The following is a 17,716-nucleotide window of genomic DNA, read 5'->3' as shown; positions in this document are numbered from 1 at the left end:
ATCATTTGTAGTTTGTTGAGACTTCATAATCACGTTGTCATCTCCCGCCCCCCCGTGTGGCCTTTAAAACAAAAAAGTCCACACAGATGGGCTTCCTTTGGACATAATGTTATGAAACAGAGCTGAGATCTTATCAGTTTAGATATATATTTGGCAAATCCTAATTGAAGCTTGATTTATGGTTGTGCCGAGGTTCCACGCAGAGCTTTCGCCATAGCCTACATAAGTGGCCTGAAATTTATACTTGTTCGTTGGTGTGTGCGTCGAACTCTTGCAGGTCCGGCATGTGTGTGCACGTGGGAAGTGTGTGGTAGAGCCAGTGTGAGAGTGACGGCGATTAGCTTCAGAGCGAGTCCTAGTGAGAGAAACAAAGTGTCTCCCCTGTGTTTTCTGACCATGGTGGGAAATCTGAAGCAGGAAAAGTTAACCCTCTCCTTGATTTCATGGTGTTTATGGAGAAGGAGAACCAGGAAATGAGTCGGGGGAAATGCAACGCTACCAAGCCACGGCCAAGCGACGTGTAGTTACATTTTCCGAGAGGTGTACGTCAGGCTACGGCGTGGGGTCCCCGTCTCCACGGAACTATGTATGTAGCCACGGCGTAGATTAAACGCAGAAGCATAAATCACGCTTTAGCATTATGGGTTAGAAGGAACATTATTCTGCTAATTGAACCCAAAACACCTGCCCCTTTGTGTAAAGATCTAAATGAGATCTTTGATGCGGCAAACTATTTTAAGTGTTGTTTTACTATATTTTTAAATGCATTCAGACAGCATACTGAGTGTTGATGATGTTTACTCCTCTTTCAATACAAATAAGGAACTAGTTGACAAAACATAAACAAGGTCTGCATTGTCTGGTGTTATTTTGTAGCCATAACAATGTCCCTGTTGATAAATAGCTCAGACTTTAAAAAAGATAAATAGGAAAAAAAACTAAGCATCATGTTTTTAATTTTAATAAGAACACCAGCAATTAAAGCTACAAATAAGTCTACAAGGTAAATTTATGACGTTGAGGCAGTCAATCAAAGGTTTCTGGAGTCTTTACATGTACAGCCTGATAAAGCAAGTGTGCTGAGGGTAAGAAAGCCTTGAAATGTCCGTTTTCTGTAGGGGGGTTGATGTGGCTGGTGATGTAGATGTACACTGTGACTGTAGAGCAGTCCGGAGAGCCCAGCTGTGGGCTATGGGATGGCCCGGTTGGGTCTCTTTGGAGGAGGAGGGGGCATTAGCTCAGAGTCTGGGTCTGGTGGGTGTTTCCGGTTCTGGGCTTGGACTCCTTGAGCACACCGGTCCACGTACTCCAAGAGGATTTCCTTCGTGACGGGCTCCTGGATGCTTTTACACACAGCTGGGGAGAGAAACAACAAACGCAGGAGGATGTAAGGAAGTTTCTACCGCTGTGGTGACAGGCTTCTGACCATCCTGGAACACAGGCAACTGATATTTGATTTATTTTAGAACAGGCACAAAAAAATAAATTTTACAAATAAATAAGACATTCTTGACATTCAATGAGTTTGAAAGGTGGCGTCTTTTTTTTTGTCTTTTAAAAACAAAAAACACAGCAGCGTGTTGTTTTTGTTCTAATGTAAGCTGCAAACGTTAGCATGCCCAGGTAGCTAGTATACTACCTACAGAAGTAACCACTTCAAAGGATAAAAGTTAGCATATCATTAGCTAACTATATTATGTTGTGTTTACTTTTTACAGCTGGTGTTAGAAAAAGGCCCATTCAGGACTGAAATATTCATTGTGTAGTACTCCCGCGCTGTGTCTCGAAAAGAAAAGCAGTGGGTTTCATAACAACGCAATGCAAGAAAGTTGGTGAAATTAGCATTAGCTAGCTAGCTACAGCTGCTAAAACCTGGGCTGGGCAAAAACAATGGCCACAAGCTAAAAGTCTGAAATAAAGGACAGATTGTTTCAAAACGTACTACTAATGTTGATTGATAAATCTGCCACCATAGATATAAGACAATAGATGTGACATATATCTATGTCTGCCACCATATTCACTGTAAACACCATTTGTGACATTATAGAATGCAAAGCTTGTCAGGCATAGCAACTATGGTAACATCCTATGGTAACATATCAGAACATTCATGACCATTCCATGATTCCAACAACAACCGTTCTCGAATGAACAGTGGAAGAATGTGTATCATCGGACGCGTTAAGAACGATTCGGGACGATGCTTTTATTTCATCGCATGGTTCGGTTCGTTTTCTTTGGATAAACAGATGGCGGCATAAAACTGGAAGATAAATGGGCTGAAGATGTTTGGTGCGAACGGGTTAATGATTCATGGCTGGGCGCTTCGAATCGCTGGCGGGTTTACGAATCGACCTGGAATATGCACTCACTATCCGCGTCGATGCGCTAATGGGAAAACTTTGAAATGAAACCGACTCGGGATATGGTACGGTATGCTATACCATCGACAAACTAAGGCTGGATCTGGAAAGGTTTTGAATTCGATCGGGATGAACAGTGACGAATAATGAATGGAACATTGGCATTCGAACTGAATGAGAACATGAATGGGAGTTGACCGGCAAAAGCACTTCACGGACGCCATTTTATTTGTACCACTTCAACAGCGGCGGCGTAGAATAACGCATATGTTTTATCCGGCGGCGATATCCTGGCGTCGATAAACATGCCGAACCAAAGCGGGCGGGATGACGGATGGTGGCGGAAAATGGAACGCCATGGTCGATAACCGTGGCATGAAGACGTCAAACGGGTTGTGGCGGACGTGGGCGGGATGATATCATACCGGGTTTCGACCTGGATCATGGGAATATGGTTCATTCGATGACCGTTGCATCAGGATAATGGGCAAAACTGACGAATTCGTGGGATAAATGGAATGGGAATCGATGAATGGGATTCATTTCGCTGGGCGGAATAAACTTCATTGAATATCAAAATCATGATTCGGCAAATTCGATTCATCTTCTCAAAATATGACACGGTGCGGTTTCATGAATCGTCATTCGAACAAAACTTCCATTCAGGATGATACCGATCATGGGCCTTCAATGCGGCTTCGAACGATCGATATATGATATGATAAAACATCTTCATGGATTTAACGGAATGGATGATGGATATTCGATATGTTCGTGGTTCGAAATATGGAAATATGGGAAATGCATCGCTGATGGCGGAACCTTTCGTCGTCGCTGTTTGTAAAACCATTTCAATGACGCATGGGAACAAGACGCATGGACGATGAATGAACCTTCGAATATATTGCTCTTGTAATAACCGGTATTTGAACCACTCGATTGTTGAACCGACAACGATTGATGAACAACGAACGGTTTGAAGCGACTTCAATGAACTTCAAAGGCAAACATCAATAACGCTGCGGTCTATTCGCTTTAACGATACCGGCTTATCTTCGATCGCTTTAAAATACAACCGTGCTTTTCACGTATTTGGCACGAATCCTTCACGGGAATGAACTCGAAAATGTTCTTCAATAACAGGAATAGACTTTCATAACCATGCCGATGCATTTACCATGAATGATCAATGGAATTCACTAACGATGGCGAAAACGGGAAAATGGCGGCTATATTATTGATTATGCAAAACAAATCATTCGATGAATCCATTTTAACTGTAATTACAGTTACGTTACAAAAATTCGCTTCATGCTGACGAAGTTAAATGTTCAATTCGACAATTGTCGAACATATTAAACAATGATTATATAAACTTTGCTGGGGCGGAAAACGCAACGATTTGGCGGAATTGCATGGCGCCAGAACTGATGGCAATGGCAATAAACCGAATACCTTCAAAACTGATGCAATGATTCCTGCTTCTTCTTCATGGTATAACCGACTGGCACTGAATCAAACTCAAAACGGAACCTTCGCCAACCTGATTGAAGAGGATATGAAAATGGCACACAATACTGAAGATCAAGTATGAGTCAAAGACGACATTTGAGCATCCGTTGTTTATTTGTCGAGGGACTGAGTCTCACTGAGAGGATTTTATAAAACATGGAAAATGAAAAATCCGAAAAAGTGCAGCTGAAATAATTAAATGCAACAAGTTGGCTTTGACAGAAAACAATATGGTGACATGAGTCATTATGAAGTGCTCCTTTCACCTTCACCTCGCAGAGATATTTATTGTGCTGAAAGGTTGTGTGAAGAGTAGCTGCAAAGAATAATCGATCAATTGATTAGTTGTCAACTATTAAATTAATTGCCAATCATTTTGATAATAGATTAATCGGTTTGAGCAATTTTAAAAAAAAATGAAAAAATAAAAAAAAGAATCCGATTCCACCTTCTTAAATGTGCATATTTTCTAGTTTCTGCACTTCTCTATGACAGAAAACTGAATATATTTTAGTTGGGACAAAACAAGACATTTGAGGAAGTCATCTTGGGCTTTGGGAAGCACTGATTGTCATTTTCTGACATTTTCTAGATCAAACAACTAATCACTAATCTAACAAATAATTGGAGAGTGGAGACTCAAGAGACAAAGAGGCTGACCTCCAGGGCTTAGTGTGACCCTCGCTGTCAGAAGCTGACCATCATTGCCAGGAAAACAGCGGCGTTTGGCAAACGATAAAATACAAAGTAGGAGCTTGTGTGATCCTGGAGTGTGGGGCAGCTGGGCTCACAGTGGGGGGTCGAAATCACACAGGACGCAAAGAAAGTGTGAGAGGAAGCAAGACAGAGAGAGATGCTAGTTTTTGGATTTCAGATTACGATCTTGAAATATAACTCACGGGAATGCCTAATTAGTCATCGTCATCAAGCTACCTCTCCTTATGACCTGTCTCTCTTAGTTACCTGTTATAGTTACGCTGTTATAGTCCTAGACTGCCGGGGGACTTCCTTCCTTTGACACACTGAGCTGCTCTCTCCTCTCCCTTTCTATTACTGTTTCTATTACTGTTACTATTACTATTACTATTTGTGTGCAGCCCGTCCCAGAAATGCTTGTTACTAATCCTAGCTTCTGCGGAGTTTACTCCCGAGTCCTTATGCTTTTTTCCCCAGCGTATTTCCTTGGAGAACGTTGGCACCAAAGACCCTGGTTGCAGCTGTCGCGTGGTCCTGCTGCACTCCCTGCTGAGCTCAGCGATGCCCTGCAATGTCATGCTGCGTCCTGCTGAACCCTGCGGCTTCCCGCTACATCCAGTCACTGTTCCATTATTAATGTGACTACTATCGCCACTGTTCATACAACACTAACCCGCTCGTCAGACACCGCCTACCAAGAGCCTGGGTCTGTCCGAGGTTTCTTCCCAAGAGGGAGTTTTTCCTCGCCACTGTCGCACTGCTTGCTCTTGAGGGAATTACTGGAATTGTTGGAATTGTTGGGGCTTTGTAAATTATAGAGTGTGGTCTAGACCTACTCTATCTGTAAAGTGTCTCGAGATAACTTATGTTATGATTTGATACTATAAATAAAATTGAATTGAATTGAATTGAATCATTTCAAAACTCAGATTTTTCTCCACAACATTTTTCTTTGATCTCAGTTTAAAGACAAACAATAATAAGACTAACTGCAAATCAAATATCTCTGTATTTGGAGAAGAACAGACGGACTAAAAAGGTGAGATAGACTCACAAAGCTTTCCTAAAGCTCGACACAACAAGCTGCCAGAGAACTGTGAAAGGCAGTACAAGCGGGCAGGATGCTCTGCTTCAGACTGGGAGCTCTTCCTGCTGGTGAAGGGTGACATGTTGGCTGCCATTTTCCATCACCACTTGGTGCTTAATCCGTCCAAATCCGTCTCATTATGGCAGCACACGTGTGCCACCAGTTATCAGGGACTTTGGCAGTAGAACTCCTTAGCAGCCAGTGTTGCACTACTGCAGAGCAGAAGAGATCCGTCTTTCTGCCTTTCTGTTCCAATATTTTATCTGATTTACAAACTATAAACAACACCAACAAGAGGGAAAGACAGTGCTGCCAGTCATCTTTTTTGTTGTGTGAATATTTTTATCATTTACATCCTTTTAAGAGATGTGAGTTTCATGCTAGCTACTTGTATGGGAACAATGTGTGTCCTTCACTTGTAACATTAGCTGGTTTGGATGATTATATATAGACATAAGAAATACAAAAAGCTGCAGTCTTCAATTAGTTATTCCATTTTTAGTGCCAATACTTGAAATACTGTATAGAAAATAATCTCTGGTGCAATCACTTTGAAGGATTGGTATACACTTATTCACTATTTTTCTGAGTTAAATGATACTCATACCACTTTAGTACAGAGAAGGATCCAGGCAGCCATGCAGTAAAATACACACTACATAAACCTTGTGAGAAAGGGCATGCCTTGGCGGAGGTCTGCATTCTCAGAGCGTCCTTCTAGTGTAGTTAACATGATGTGTCTCCTTTGTTTAATTCATACAAAAATAGAAATGTATAAACACAATTGGTGGTCTTCAGGCAGAACACGCATTATGACTGTTTTACCCTTAGAAAGTTCACTCACCTCCAAATCTCTCTAAGTCTGATTGATTAATTGTAATATATTCATTTTATTTTTAACTTGGGAGAGAGCCATAACACCCGTTTTCCTCCTGCTTGCAGTCCTTATGCTAAGCTAAGCTCCTGGGTCTTTAGCTCCATAATTAGCATACAGATATGAACAAGTTATTGATCTTCTCATCTCAGTCGCAGTAAGAAAGCAAATAAGTGTAGATCCCAAAATGCAAAGTTATTTCCTTTAAGCACAGGCTCATGTCCTTAAAACTCTTAAGTCACTTCCTGGATTCAACATATTAATTATAAATGCAGTTGCACCGCATTAATGAACAGTACAAGCCACTGTGTCCCCTGATAATCTCACCCAAAGTCAGGGACAACAGCACCGAGTTTTCATCCCTGACACTAAACAAACACGGCTATTCTGAATCATGCAGTAAAGCAGAAACTGGGACGAAAGCAAACAACTACAGACTACTGGTAGTATATGACCTTTTACTAGTCTGTGCACAACACAACAGACAGTCAACCTGCTTCTTTATCAAATACTGGGATCTGTGGGGACAGCTGTACTGGTAAATTGGGCTATAGTTTATTACAGGAGTTTTCTAGAGATAGCGACATGGATGAGCAAAGACTCAAAGTTTGGGATTTTCTTGCAAAGCTGCTTTGTTTTCCCCTACATTGCTTTTCAACTGACCCCGCTTTTGTTTTATTTCGAGACTTAATCAGAACCGGCCTGCGGCTCTGTGTTGGGCAGAACTTGGGTCCATTTTAATAACGCGAAATTGGATGAAAGAATATATAAATAGGGAGTGGATATAAGATGCAAAAGTAGGAACATGAGCAAACTCCCTCATAAGTGATGGACGGTATTGAAACAAATGTTCAATCTTTAATATGCTTTCAAACAGAATACATTAGATGTCTTCAGTACATTAAAGCAGCTCCTGCTAAAATATGCACTACTGAACTGAGTGACTCAGCAAACTGTTTGAATTGTAAAACTGAGGCAAATTAGGGTGTACATTGTCAGGTTTGACAGTTAACAAAAGAAATTAACTAGCCAGATAATTGTGTTTTTACCTCCCAAACTTCTAAATGATTGGTTTGTTCTGTTGTGCAGCACGATTGACTGTTTTCTGTGGAAAGCGTGTTCAATTACAGGTAGTCTGACAGTATTAATTTTTCTTAATCTCACATTTCAAGTAATTTACAAAAAGCTGTGGGCAAACAAACCTTGAAAAATTATCAGAAAATGAAAAGCTATTCAAATACTTTAATTGCAGTTCAATCAGAAAGTGTTACGGTTGATTTAACAGAAAAATACTTGTTCTCAGGTGAAGTGCACGCTGCCAAACTCTCACAGCTTTATCAAAGCAGCTGGTCTGTGAGTGAGAGCTGCTCTTATCTCAGTCTCTGCTGACTAGATCTGCCAGGCACCATTCAAATTATTTATGATTAATGAGATGTACTCAAAAGGCCACATATAGTTCTTCACAGGGAGCCGACTCCATGAAGTGGTGAGAGTAAACCTAAATGGGGAATCAATAGCCATTACTTCTACCAGGCTTTAGCAAGTTCTACCTTTTCAAGAAGTCAGAACTGGAAAAATGATACTCAGAAGGACTGAAGAGTAGAAACTAGTGGTTCATCACAATGGTTCTATTGGTTTGATAACATTGTACTCAAAGTAGTCGCTGAGATCTTGAAAGGGGACATGGCTTATAACGGGTCCAATGAGGCAACAAGCTTAGCACAAAGACTGGAAACAGCAGGAAACATCTAGCCTGGCTCTGTCCAAAGGTAACAAAGAGCCAGAATAGCTGTTTCCCTGTTTCAAGTCTTTGTGCTAAAGCTAACCAGCTGCTGTCTGTGGTTTCATATCTAATGTACAGACACTCGCGAAGAAATAAGCTAATTTCCGAAAATGTTGAACTATTAGTTTAAGACTAGGGCAAGTACAGTAGGTCAAATAGGTCGATCATAGCTGATTGAACCAACAGCAGGAGCAACAAAAATAAAACCTAAGTTATGCTGTAAGGACTACACCTGATTTACTAATCTATGAATGTAGTGGAAAGAACTTCAGTTGCAACATAATTAAAAGGTGATAAACAAACAAAAGAAGGTTGAATTTCTGTGATTACGTCATTGGATCTGAGGAGATACAATGTAAATGTAATCCGTAAAGCTTGCATCTACACATTTACAACTGTATCTTCAACATACATTAATTCATAAATAGCTCTTGGTAATAAACACTCCTCAACCTATAGTGGTTATACAAAATGTTTTCAGATTGCTGCTCTTTCACAATATTTGCTCTTTTCGAAAGGCTGACCTGATGAGTCATCATGAAAACTCCCTTCCAAAATTCATTTTAGTGATTCCCTGTAGGTGCCAACAGCAGCTAAATTGGAAGAATCGAGCCAATAAAACAGGTTTTCATGAAGACTAGGACATCTCTCTAATTACAGAAAAATTTGGTTTCTTTTTTTCCAGCAGCACGATGCTTTCAAATGAGCCTGGATGTGGCCCAAATTACATCTAATCGACACATCGACATTAATGTACTAACATGCCCATGGGCAAGGCAATGAATATCAAAACTACTTTGTGGTGGTGCACAGCCGGCTTCAAACAATCAAGTCATGTGTCCTGTTCTGGCATGCAATTACAACTTTCAAGCATATTCACACTTGGACTAACTGTAAAACACATTTCACCACAAAAATAGCAACATGAAAGCTGACAGAAGATGACCCTAGGGCTGCAGCTCTGTCTCCCTGAGAAGAGCAAACAGAGAACCTTGTTCAGATACTGAGCCAAGGGCTGATACATGGGAATCTGGCAATACCAGTAACAGTGACAGCGCCAGAGAGAAAGGAAACACTCATTTACTGTGTTTCTAAAGCATGACTGTGACTATTGGAAGGCCTACATATTTCCATAAGAGTAATTTACTCAAAGTGGAACATTTCCATATAGTATAATAGCTTTATAGACATTTACATAAAAATAGAAATTATAGAACAAAATGTATAGTAATTCTATCATGTTGCTCCTCAAGCTGTTCTCCACCCCAGATTAGTGAATTCCCATAAGAGCCTAATGGAGATGAGAGGCTAGTTACTGTGGAGTGCACTTGACTTGAGTCTGTGCTACTGCAGGTCAAAGGTCTGATTATGTGTAAATCTATATAATACAATGCATGTGTAGCAATGATGTTTAACAGGGAAATCATTGAAAGCAGTCTCACCGTGTTAAGTACAGCTGACAAATGCCTCTCTGCAGTAGAGCATATCACAGAGCATAGCCCTGAAGGCATCACATCAACACATTATGTTGATTCCAATAGCTTGTTTTGTTGGACTAAAAGTCTAAAACAAACAAATTCTATCACATCAGACAAAGAAAAGCAGCAAATCCTCACAATCAAAAATCTGGAACAAATGAATTAACTTAAACAATTAATAAATTATCAAAATAGTTGCAGATTACTTTTCTGTCGATTGTCTAGTTGAGTAATCAATTAACTGTTTTAGCGCTAGTTAAAAGTATGATAAGAATTACTTACATATTTATTTATAGATTATAATGAGTGATTAGTTCATTTAAGTTATGAAAATATATAATAAGAATTTTGCTTGTATTAATGCTTGTTGGAAACCCTCTTTTCATCACTTGACTGTTTAAACTGTCAACTAGTTTAAACAATTAGTAAACAGATATGTAGGTACTGTTGTATCTATATCTATATGTTCAGCAAAAGGTATACAGTAGCCAGCGTTGAATCATTTCAGAAGCGCATACCAATCCACCAGCATGAAACATCTGTGCAGGAAGTGTTGTGTGCCACTGACGGCGGCTTAACATATTACAAAATAAAACCCAGAAAATTAATTGGTGAATGATAAAAGTACTTCTGTTAAAAAGATAAACTCAGAGAAATAAGTATGTTGTTGTACGGATGAAACTTGTGCAGTGCAGTGTCCACATGTATATGATCCTGAATGTACAGTATCAAAACAACAGGTACCTATAGAGAATGTGTTACGTTTGCATTAACATCAAATTAAAACGAGTGGATCAGAAAACAGATAAGCTTTTTACTAAAATCTGATAAAATACATTAAAATTAGTAATAAAAGAACAGCAATATAACTTATTCACGTCACGCAGTAACAGATGAAGAAAAAAACCCCGAATGCATTTCTTTTATTCTTGGGAGCTACGTACTTCCAACAAAACAAACATTTTAAAAAAGGTAAGCAGGAAAAGCCCATGGGGCTTTGGCTTGTTGGCACGAGGTTGAATTCAACAAAGCAACACATTTATTTTCTCACCTTCATCTTTGCAAAGGGCCTGTCATAGCTGCCGACGTAGAGCAAGCCGACAGTCTGTGGAAGCAGCCTACAAAGACAAAAAGATCATGGTTAACACCCTCAACACGAGAATATCTGAGTGGTAATGATGCAAATAAATCTCTACACCACTTCCATTTTTCCAGCTAGTAACAGATCGGCAGAGATGTGAGATTACACCTCTCTGAGCCCTTCTGTCTCTCTGCGTGCTCAAAACTTAGAGAATACTACAGTATGGGCACGTTCAGATTCCAAGGCAATAATAAATCTGTGGAACACCTATATAGATTGAACACAAGGATTAATACAGTACTGTATATGTCTGTTAGATGACTGAGCACTCTGTATATGTCTGTTAGATGACTGAGCACTCAGCACAGTTAACTCAGACTATATTGGGGTTTATATGTGCAGTAGTCTCCCAGCACCGTGAACATGTGTCTGTGCAGTATTTATGTCAAATCATTGAGATCACACCCAACAGATGTCTTAATCACACACTTCTCCTTGCCTCCCTCCACCAAAAACACACACCATGATGTGCCCGTTGTAATTTCCAGACACTATTTCTGCTGTTATAGACTGGGTGAACGAGCACTGGTTTCATATTAGTTAACCATTTTTAGAACGGAAATAATGAGGGGCTATTGAGCTAAACAACAGTGGGGCTTCGTAGTCTGATGCACCTCATTCAGAGATTTCAATTGGAGCTGAAACCGGAGACCATCTCCCCATCCACCCCAGCCCCCTCCTGTGTAATGATAGCTAACACAAGCAGGAAGGAAGCAGCAGTAGACATTAAGAGAGCCAAATAGCCATGCAGTGATGGATACTGCCATGTGCTAAGACCAAACAAGACAGAGTCCATTAATACCTCTGACTAATATGTTGTGTGTCAAATACCACTTTCCTAAACCTGCAGGACGGAACACTCTTCTAAAGCAACGTTATCTAAAGCAAAGATATCAATGAGATTTTGGCAATGAAACAGATAAGAGTATATATTAGAGTGCCTCCAAAGAACATATTCTGCTACTTAGTTGTTGTTCCATTCAGAATCTGAACGTTTAAAGTCCTGAAAGTCCTGCGGTCTTAAATTACACTGCAACATCATATCTTTGAGTTAGGGTCATATAGATAAATTATGTTCAAATGAAAGACCTTAACAACACAGAATGCTGATGAAAATAAAACTCCAGCACAAGGCAGGGTTTTTGTTTAACAATCAAGATGTTGTTAAATGTCACGGTAGCCTTTGAACAGACTGCAATCAGACCTGTATTACCTAAAGGCTGTGTTGTGTCAAATGATTCATAAATCCATAAAAGTAAAAAAAAACACACAAAAAAAAAAAACTATAATGCCAAAAATAAATGAATATGAGGTACTGTGTAAAAGAAGTGGCCAAGGTGCTGTGTCTCAGATGGAAAAGTATAAAAAAAACTATATTGCCTGGCTAGACAAGCAAGACAGTACATTATGATAAATGTGTATCATATATTGCCTACCTGCCTTACCTTAACACACCTGTGAATGTATCAGAGTGCTCTTTTCTGCACTTATTTTTTCTTCTCTAAGTTTAAGGATGAGGCTGGTATTTATATATTTTTTTTGTGTTAACAAATCCCATCAAAAGACCAAAATTATCAATTAATTAAAACAACTATTGTCTGTGTATCCAAGCCTGATATAGCCTATTCCTCTGTGACAAATGCCTCCAATTTAGTCAAATCACATCAATGAGTCACAGTATTGCAATGTTCCTTCATTACCATGAACATGGGCAGTGTACTTTATTTTGAGTCAATCACACATACTGTCTTGATGACGTTAATACTCAGTAGTGTACCAAATTTGTATTAATTGGCAGCTGAAAATAGTCCCCAACAAATGCACTATTTTTCTCCTGTTTTAGTAATGCTTGCTATAAACCACAGTGCCCAGCTGTTTTCAAACTTGTTTTATGAAAATTAAAGTATACTAAATACACTATATATTAATTTCCAGTATGTCTGAGTGCTGTTGACAGGGTAGAAGTCAGAGTAATGAGGTGGTAGCTCAGTTTTTTTGGCTCAGTGACTCCTATTTAACATAACTCTAAATGGATCATGAAAGGGACCACTCAAGTTATAACACCATATAAAGAGGGAACAGGGGTACTGAATGATCTGGAGTTTCTCATTGAGTTTTATTGTGTCATCGTTTGTGCTGTTTTCTGATGTATTTTCCTGTTGAGTTTAGTGTATTTGTATAAAGGTCCATTTAGGAGTGGGAATTGTAAACTTAGGCTATAAATGCTGTTTTATGTGGCACTGCTCCATGCTATAATCTTGGCGATATAAAAATAAACATTACATAAATAAGCAATTAAATATTGAGCAATGGACTAACGCATTGTTGGTTTTGGTATTTTAATGGATTTGTTGACAATAACAAAAACTCAAACATTATCATAACATGCCAAGTGTAGCCATTATGACATAATGAATATTAATTCATAAATACTGTGAACACAGGCACAAAAAACAAGTTTTTTGTGTCTATACAGAGAAATCCGTTCACAGTTCAGAGTCCAAAGACAGACTTCATGTTTGTTCTGCATCATCCTTCATGTTTGTGCTGACGGCTGAAATGCTGCGTGCAAAGGCTCTCTTGACCTCTCAGATCCACTTGCTCTGAATTACACTAAACATCTTTTCTACCCAAGTCCTTCTCAGCAGTAAATGTGCCCATATACAGTACATGGCTGTTTGTTAAGGATGGAAGCTTGGGGTGCGTCGCTGGTCTAATTGAACAGAGGAATTATAAATGTCACATCGTGGTGGCTGTACAGGTGGAATGTTGTAAATGAGATTAATTATCACAGTAATACAGTCAAGAATAAAAGCATTGACCTCATGTTGTTGACTTCACTTTGATGCTTTTACATCAGACAGATTCACGTGAAAGTACCTGACTGGGTTCCTTTACACAAAGTATGGATTGGGATGCTGTAATGACACTTGAATCCACAGAGTAGAAAGACCTGTAACATGAATCCTGTCCTCTGGCCTCTGGAGAGTCAATCCAAGCCAATCAGGAGGCACCATTCTTTTTCTCTAGGTCCTTCAAAAACACTGCACACCTAATGCATGATGATCTAACCATTACTCATTACCTCTTCACACAGAATGCTGGCTCAAACGATCCATAACTCAAGGTCATCTATACAATACTCAAGACTGCTCAATTCCACACTTGGGAGGGGCACTGGCATGCTTTCTGGGATTGCTTCATCTTTCCATTTTGTTCTTTTCCACCTCTCCACTCCTTCTACCGCACAGTAATCACCTTCTGCCTCTGTGCTTACTTTTAGAGAAGGTAATAAAACTTGCAAGGCTGTGTACTATGTGCCTCAGTGGTACACAAAGACGTGCTCAAGCATCGACTGTGTGGGCTGATGAATAAGCAATTTTTGTTTCCTTATGTCTCTCTCTCTCTCTCTCTCTCTCTCTCTCTCTGACAGTAACTAAGGAGAGATTTGAAAATCGACACCAAGACTGAATGAGGTCTGCTGGGTGCTCCTCTGCCAGCAAAATTCATCTTTCGGGGAAATATCAGAACATTAACAAATGGCAACAATGATCGTCTGTGTTCTCCCACACACAGGGAGGAGTCTAGAAGCTGACTAGCAGGCTGGCTTTGCAGTAGAATGAGTGACTGTACCCTGCTGTGATCCTCTCAGTCTGTTGTTGGTGAATGGTGGCAGGCTCATGGCTACAAAGCTGGGACAGTCACTAAGGTCACCTGGCTCTCAGAGAAAAAAGGCAGCATGACCAGAAAGCTCACTGCTATGAGTCTGTTTGCTCACACTCAGACAATACTTAAAGACTGATCTGAAGAAAAAGCACACAGAGCAAAGATAGGTGCATTGTGCTGACAGAAAAAAAACAAGAATGTGAGATTGCACCTAGGCACAGTGTGGCGCTTTGAGATAAAAGTGAATGTCAGCAATGTTACAATGCTTACATGGCATGCTGATGTTTACAAGGTAACCTGTTCATTTTTAACATTTAACGTGTCGGCATTGCTAGCATTTGCAAATTAGCATCAAACACACAAACAAGTGCAGCAGAGGCTGATGGGAATGTAGCCTTCGTCAAGTTTTTTTGTCCTAAAGTATTTGGTCATAAAATATATAAATTGGAAATGTGTTTAAAATTAAAATTGTTGTTGTTACAATGCATCCTGTGGGGAACATGAATAGCTGTACCAAATATCATGGCAATCCATCCAATAGTTCTCAAGAAATTTGTCAATATCTGAAAGCGCTAGAAGAAAAGTAAGGGAATGACCAAATTCATTAGGATTCATCCTCTGGAGACAACGTTGTGCAAATCCATCCAACAGTTGTTGCAATATTTTACTAGATAAGTAAAAACTACTTTGACGTGGGGTGGTGCTAGAGGAAAAGTCAGGGGCTCACCAAAATTATTAGGATTATCTTCTGGGCATCATAAACACTTAGCAAAGTTGTCAACAGTAACGTAACCTATGTGAATACCTTGTTCCATTTTTTGCAACAGTTTGCTTTTATTTGCAAAAGTTTCTCAAAAACATCATATGTCTTACAATTACATTCCAAGATAAAGTGTCCTTTCTCTCAGCAAGAATCTTTCAGTTTTCCTAAACTGTGAATATGTCCAGCTTTACAGATATCACACCTAGCTAATGAATAATTCCAGATACAAAACACATTTTGCAATGTGCATCTCCCATTACATTGTCACTCACTATGACCACTACTACTGTCATTACTAACATAACATTATGCCAAAATATAACCAATGACGTCACCGTCAGTGGGTTTATTTGCTAGGGACCTCATCTTATAAATAGACGGTACCTTAGGATACCATACCTGAAACAGGCGCTTTAAAGTCACCACTCATTTAACATAGGCCTACAGTTTAGCAACAAAATAAAATGCTGAGGGTACATTACTACATTTGTTCATGTTGGTTTTAACTGTATGCACCCATACTTACCTGGAATCTTTTTAAACAGTAACGTTATTATGGTGTATACGTGTCCTGCAGCGGGGATCTGTCCTGTCATTGTTCCAGTTGGACACAATCATATGGGGGAGAGAGCGGATGACTGTTTGCTTAAGTTCAGCAGACGGCTCTGTATATTCGTGTAATTACGACTTCATGACTTTTCATTAACAACTGAAGAAGCGGTGGTGCGCCGCTGCTAAATGTTATAGCGGAAACACTGGATAGGTCTGGTAAGCTAGACTACCACCAACGTTACAACTAGTTTCAAATTCATATGAGAAATATAATCCGTAGGCTGTAATGACCTCCAGGAAATTATTGTTTTTTCTAGTTATGGACGTGTTTTTAATGTTTCTAATGTTTACCAGAGTGAGGGTTACAGTAGGATGAGCACCAGTGGGTCTGAATAATTTATGTAGCAGAGGAAGATAAACATAAAATGAGAGAAAAAGGGAATGACAGTAGTGTTTGCACTTATAGGCACATACAGCAAATTAGAAGTTCCTGAGACTGGAGACAAAAGCACACGTAGGCGATGATGGTGAAAGGAATGAATGTTTGTACGCTGCAGTAATGTTACTGTAACAGGAATTGAACCCCAAGGCAAAAAGGAAATGTGAGATGGGATGGAACAGTAAAGAAACGATTGAAGCATTGCCTTTGACACCAACACACATAGCAACTGTACGTGTGTGTGTGAAGTACTCTAGTGCGTCACAAAATGATAGGTGCTATTAGACTTGTCAGGCAGAGCGTTTCCCTGGCAACAGTGACTTACCCTTCTCCCCCGACTTTGGTGATCTTGAGGCGAAAGTCCACAGAGTTGAGATTGGGGGGCTTCCACTTGAGGATGTCATCACACCTCCCAGCCTTGTATCTCTGGAGGTAAAACCGAATTCCAAAAATTATTTTTAATGTGGTAGATTGGTTAGGTAGAAATACATATTAACGCTGCTTTCATGGACCAAGGATGACACTGTAGTAGTCAACCCGGTGCAGACCTAATGGCTAGGCAATTTGTGAGTTTTTAAGCAACAGTCACAGCTAATGAGCTGACAACCCTTAAACAAATTAGGCTCCATTATGATACACTGTTGGTATCTATCTAGAGCTGCCAGACGAGGAACTGAATAGATCTTAGGTTAATAATTAGTCTCTGGGTATCAACAACGTCATGAAATGCAAACAAAAAAGAGCTTATTAAAGAATTTGTTCAAGTACATTTGAAATGAAAATAATTATAAGTAGAAAATTGCACGGTGGGAGCACACAAATAGATGTGTAAATACATTACAGGCTGATAAATTATGATTCAACATGATTACATTTGTCACATACCTACTGTGTCTCAATGCGTAGCAACATATGGCACATAACCAAACAACATGCTTTCCTCCATAACTTTGATTACTTATGCTTGGCTGACATTTAAGGAGGACATGAAATAAGCGCAGTGGAACATGACAAATGTAAAGGCATGACGTGTAGAGGCGTGAACAGATGACCAGACTATGTCACTGTCAGGTTGCCCAGTAACAGAAGTCTACTCCAGGGAAATGTGTGGAAAAAAAGACAGGATTCCTCAGGAGAACCTGTGTTGTCACAGCACATGACCAAATAAAGGGTTCCTGGATCTGCCCATGTATGATCCTATGGCAAGACTTTAAAGAAGAACTTTAAATCATTATGGGAAGAAAGAAACAAACCACTACTTGACAACAACACACTACTCAGGCCGGCTGTTTGAGTTTGGCAAGCTATTGGATTTGCTGAATAGCATTAAAATCGTGTAGTTTTCTAATGGTTTTCAGT

The 17,716-nt window shown here is 39.7% G+C and overlaps 1 protein-coding gene across 1 annotated transcript in view; it reads right to left on the bottom strand.

The window, feature by feature from the left end:
* Positions 1-781: 781 nt before the first annotated feature.
* rngtt (RNA guanylyltransferase and 5'-phosphatase) overlaps positions 782-17,716 on the bottom strand; it is a 96,725-nt gene continuing 79,790 nt past the window's right edge. Inside the window, exons 13-15 of the mRNA XM_039781349.1 lie at positions 16,683-16,783; positions 10,842-10,914; positions 782-1,399 (exon numbers count right to left, since the gene is read on the bottom strand). Coding sequence (XP_039637283.1) covers positions 1,190-1,399; positions 10,842-10,914; positions 16,683-16,783 — 384 coding nt within the window. The 3' untranslated portion in view covers positions 782-1,189. The remainder of the gene's footprint in view (positions 1,400-10,841; positions 10,915-16,682; positions 16,784-17,716) is intronic.

The sequence above is a fragment of the Perca fluviatilis genome, chromosome 18 (assembly GCF_010015445.1).
Source record: "Perca fluviatilis chromosome 18, GENO_Pfluv_1.0, whole genome shotgun sequence".
Taxonomy (NCBI): domain Eukaryota; kingdom Metazoa; phylum Chordata; class Actinopteri; order Perciformes; family Percidae; genus Perca; species Perca fluviatilis.
This window is presented reverse-complemented; position numbering and strand designations above follow the sequence as displayed.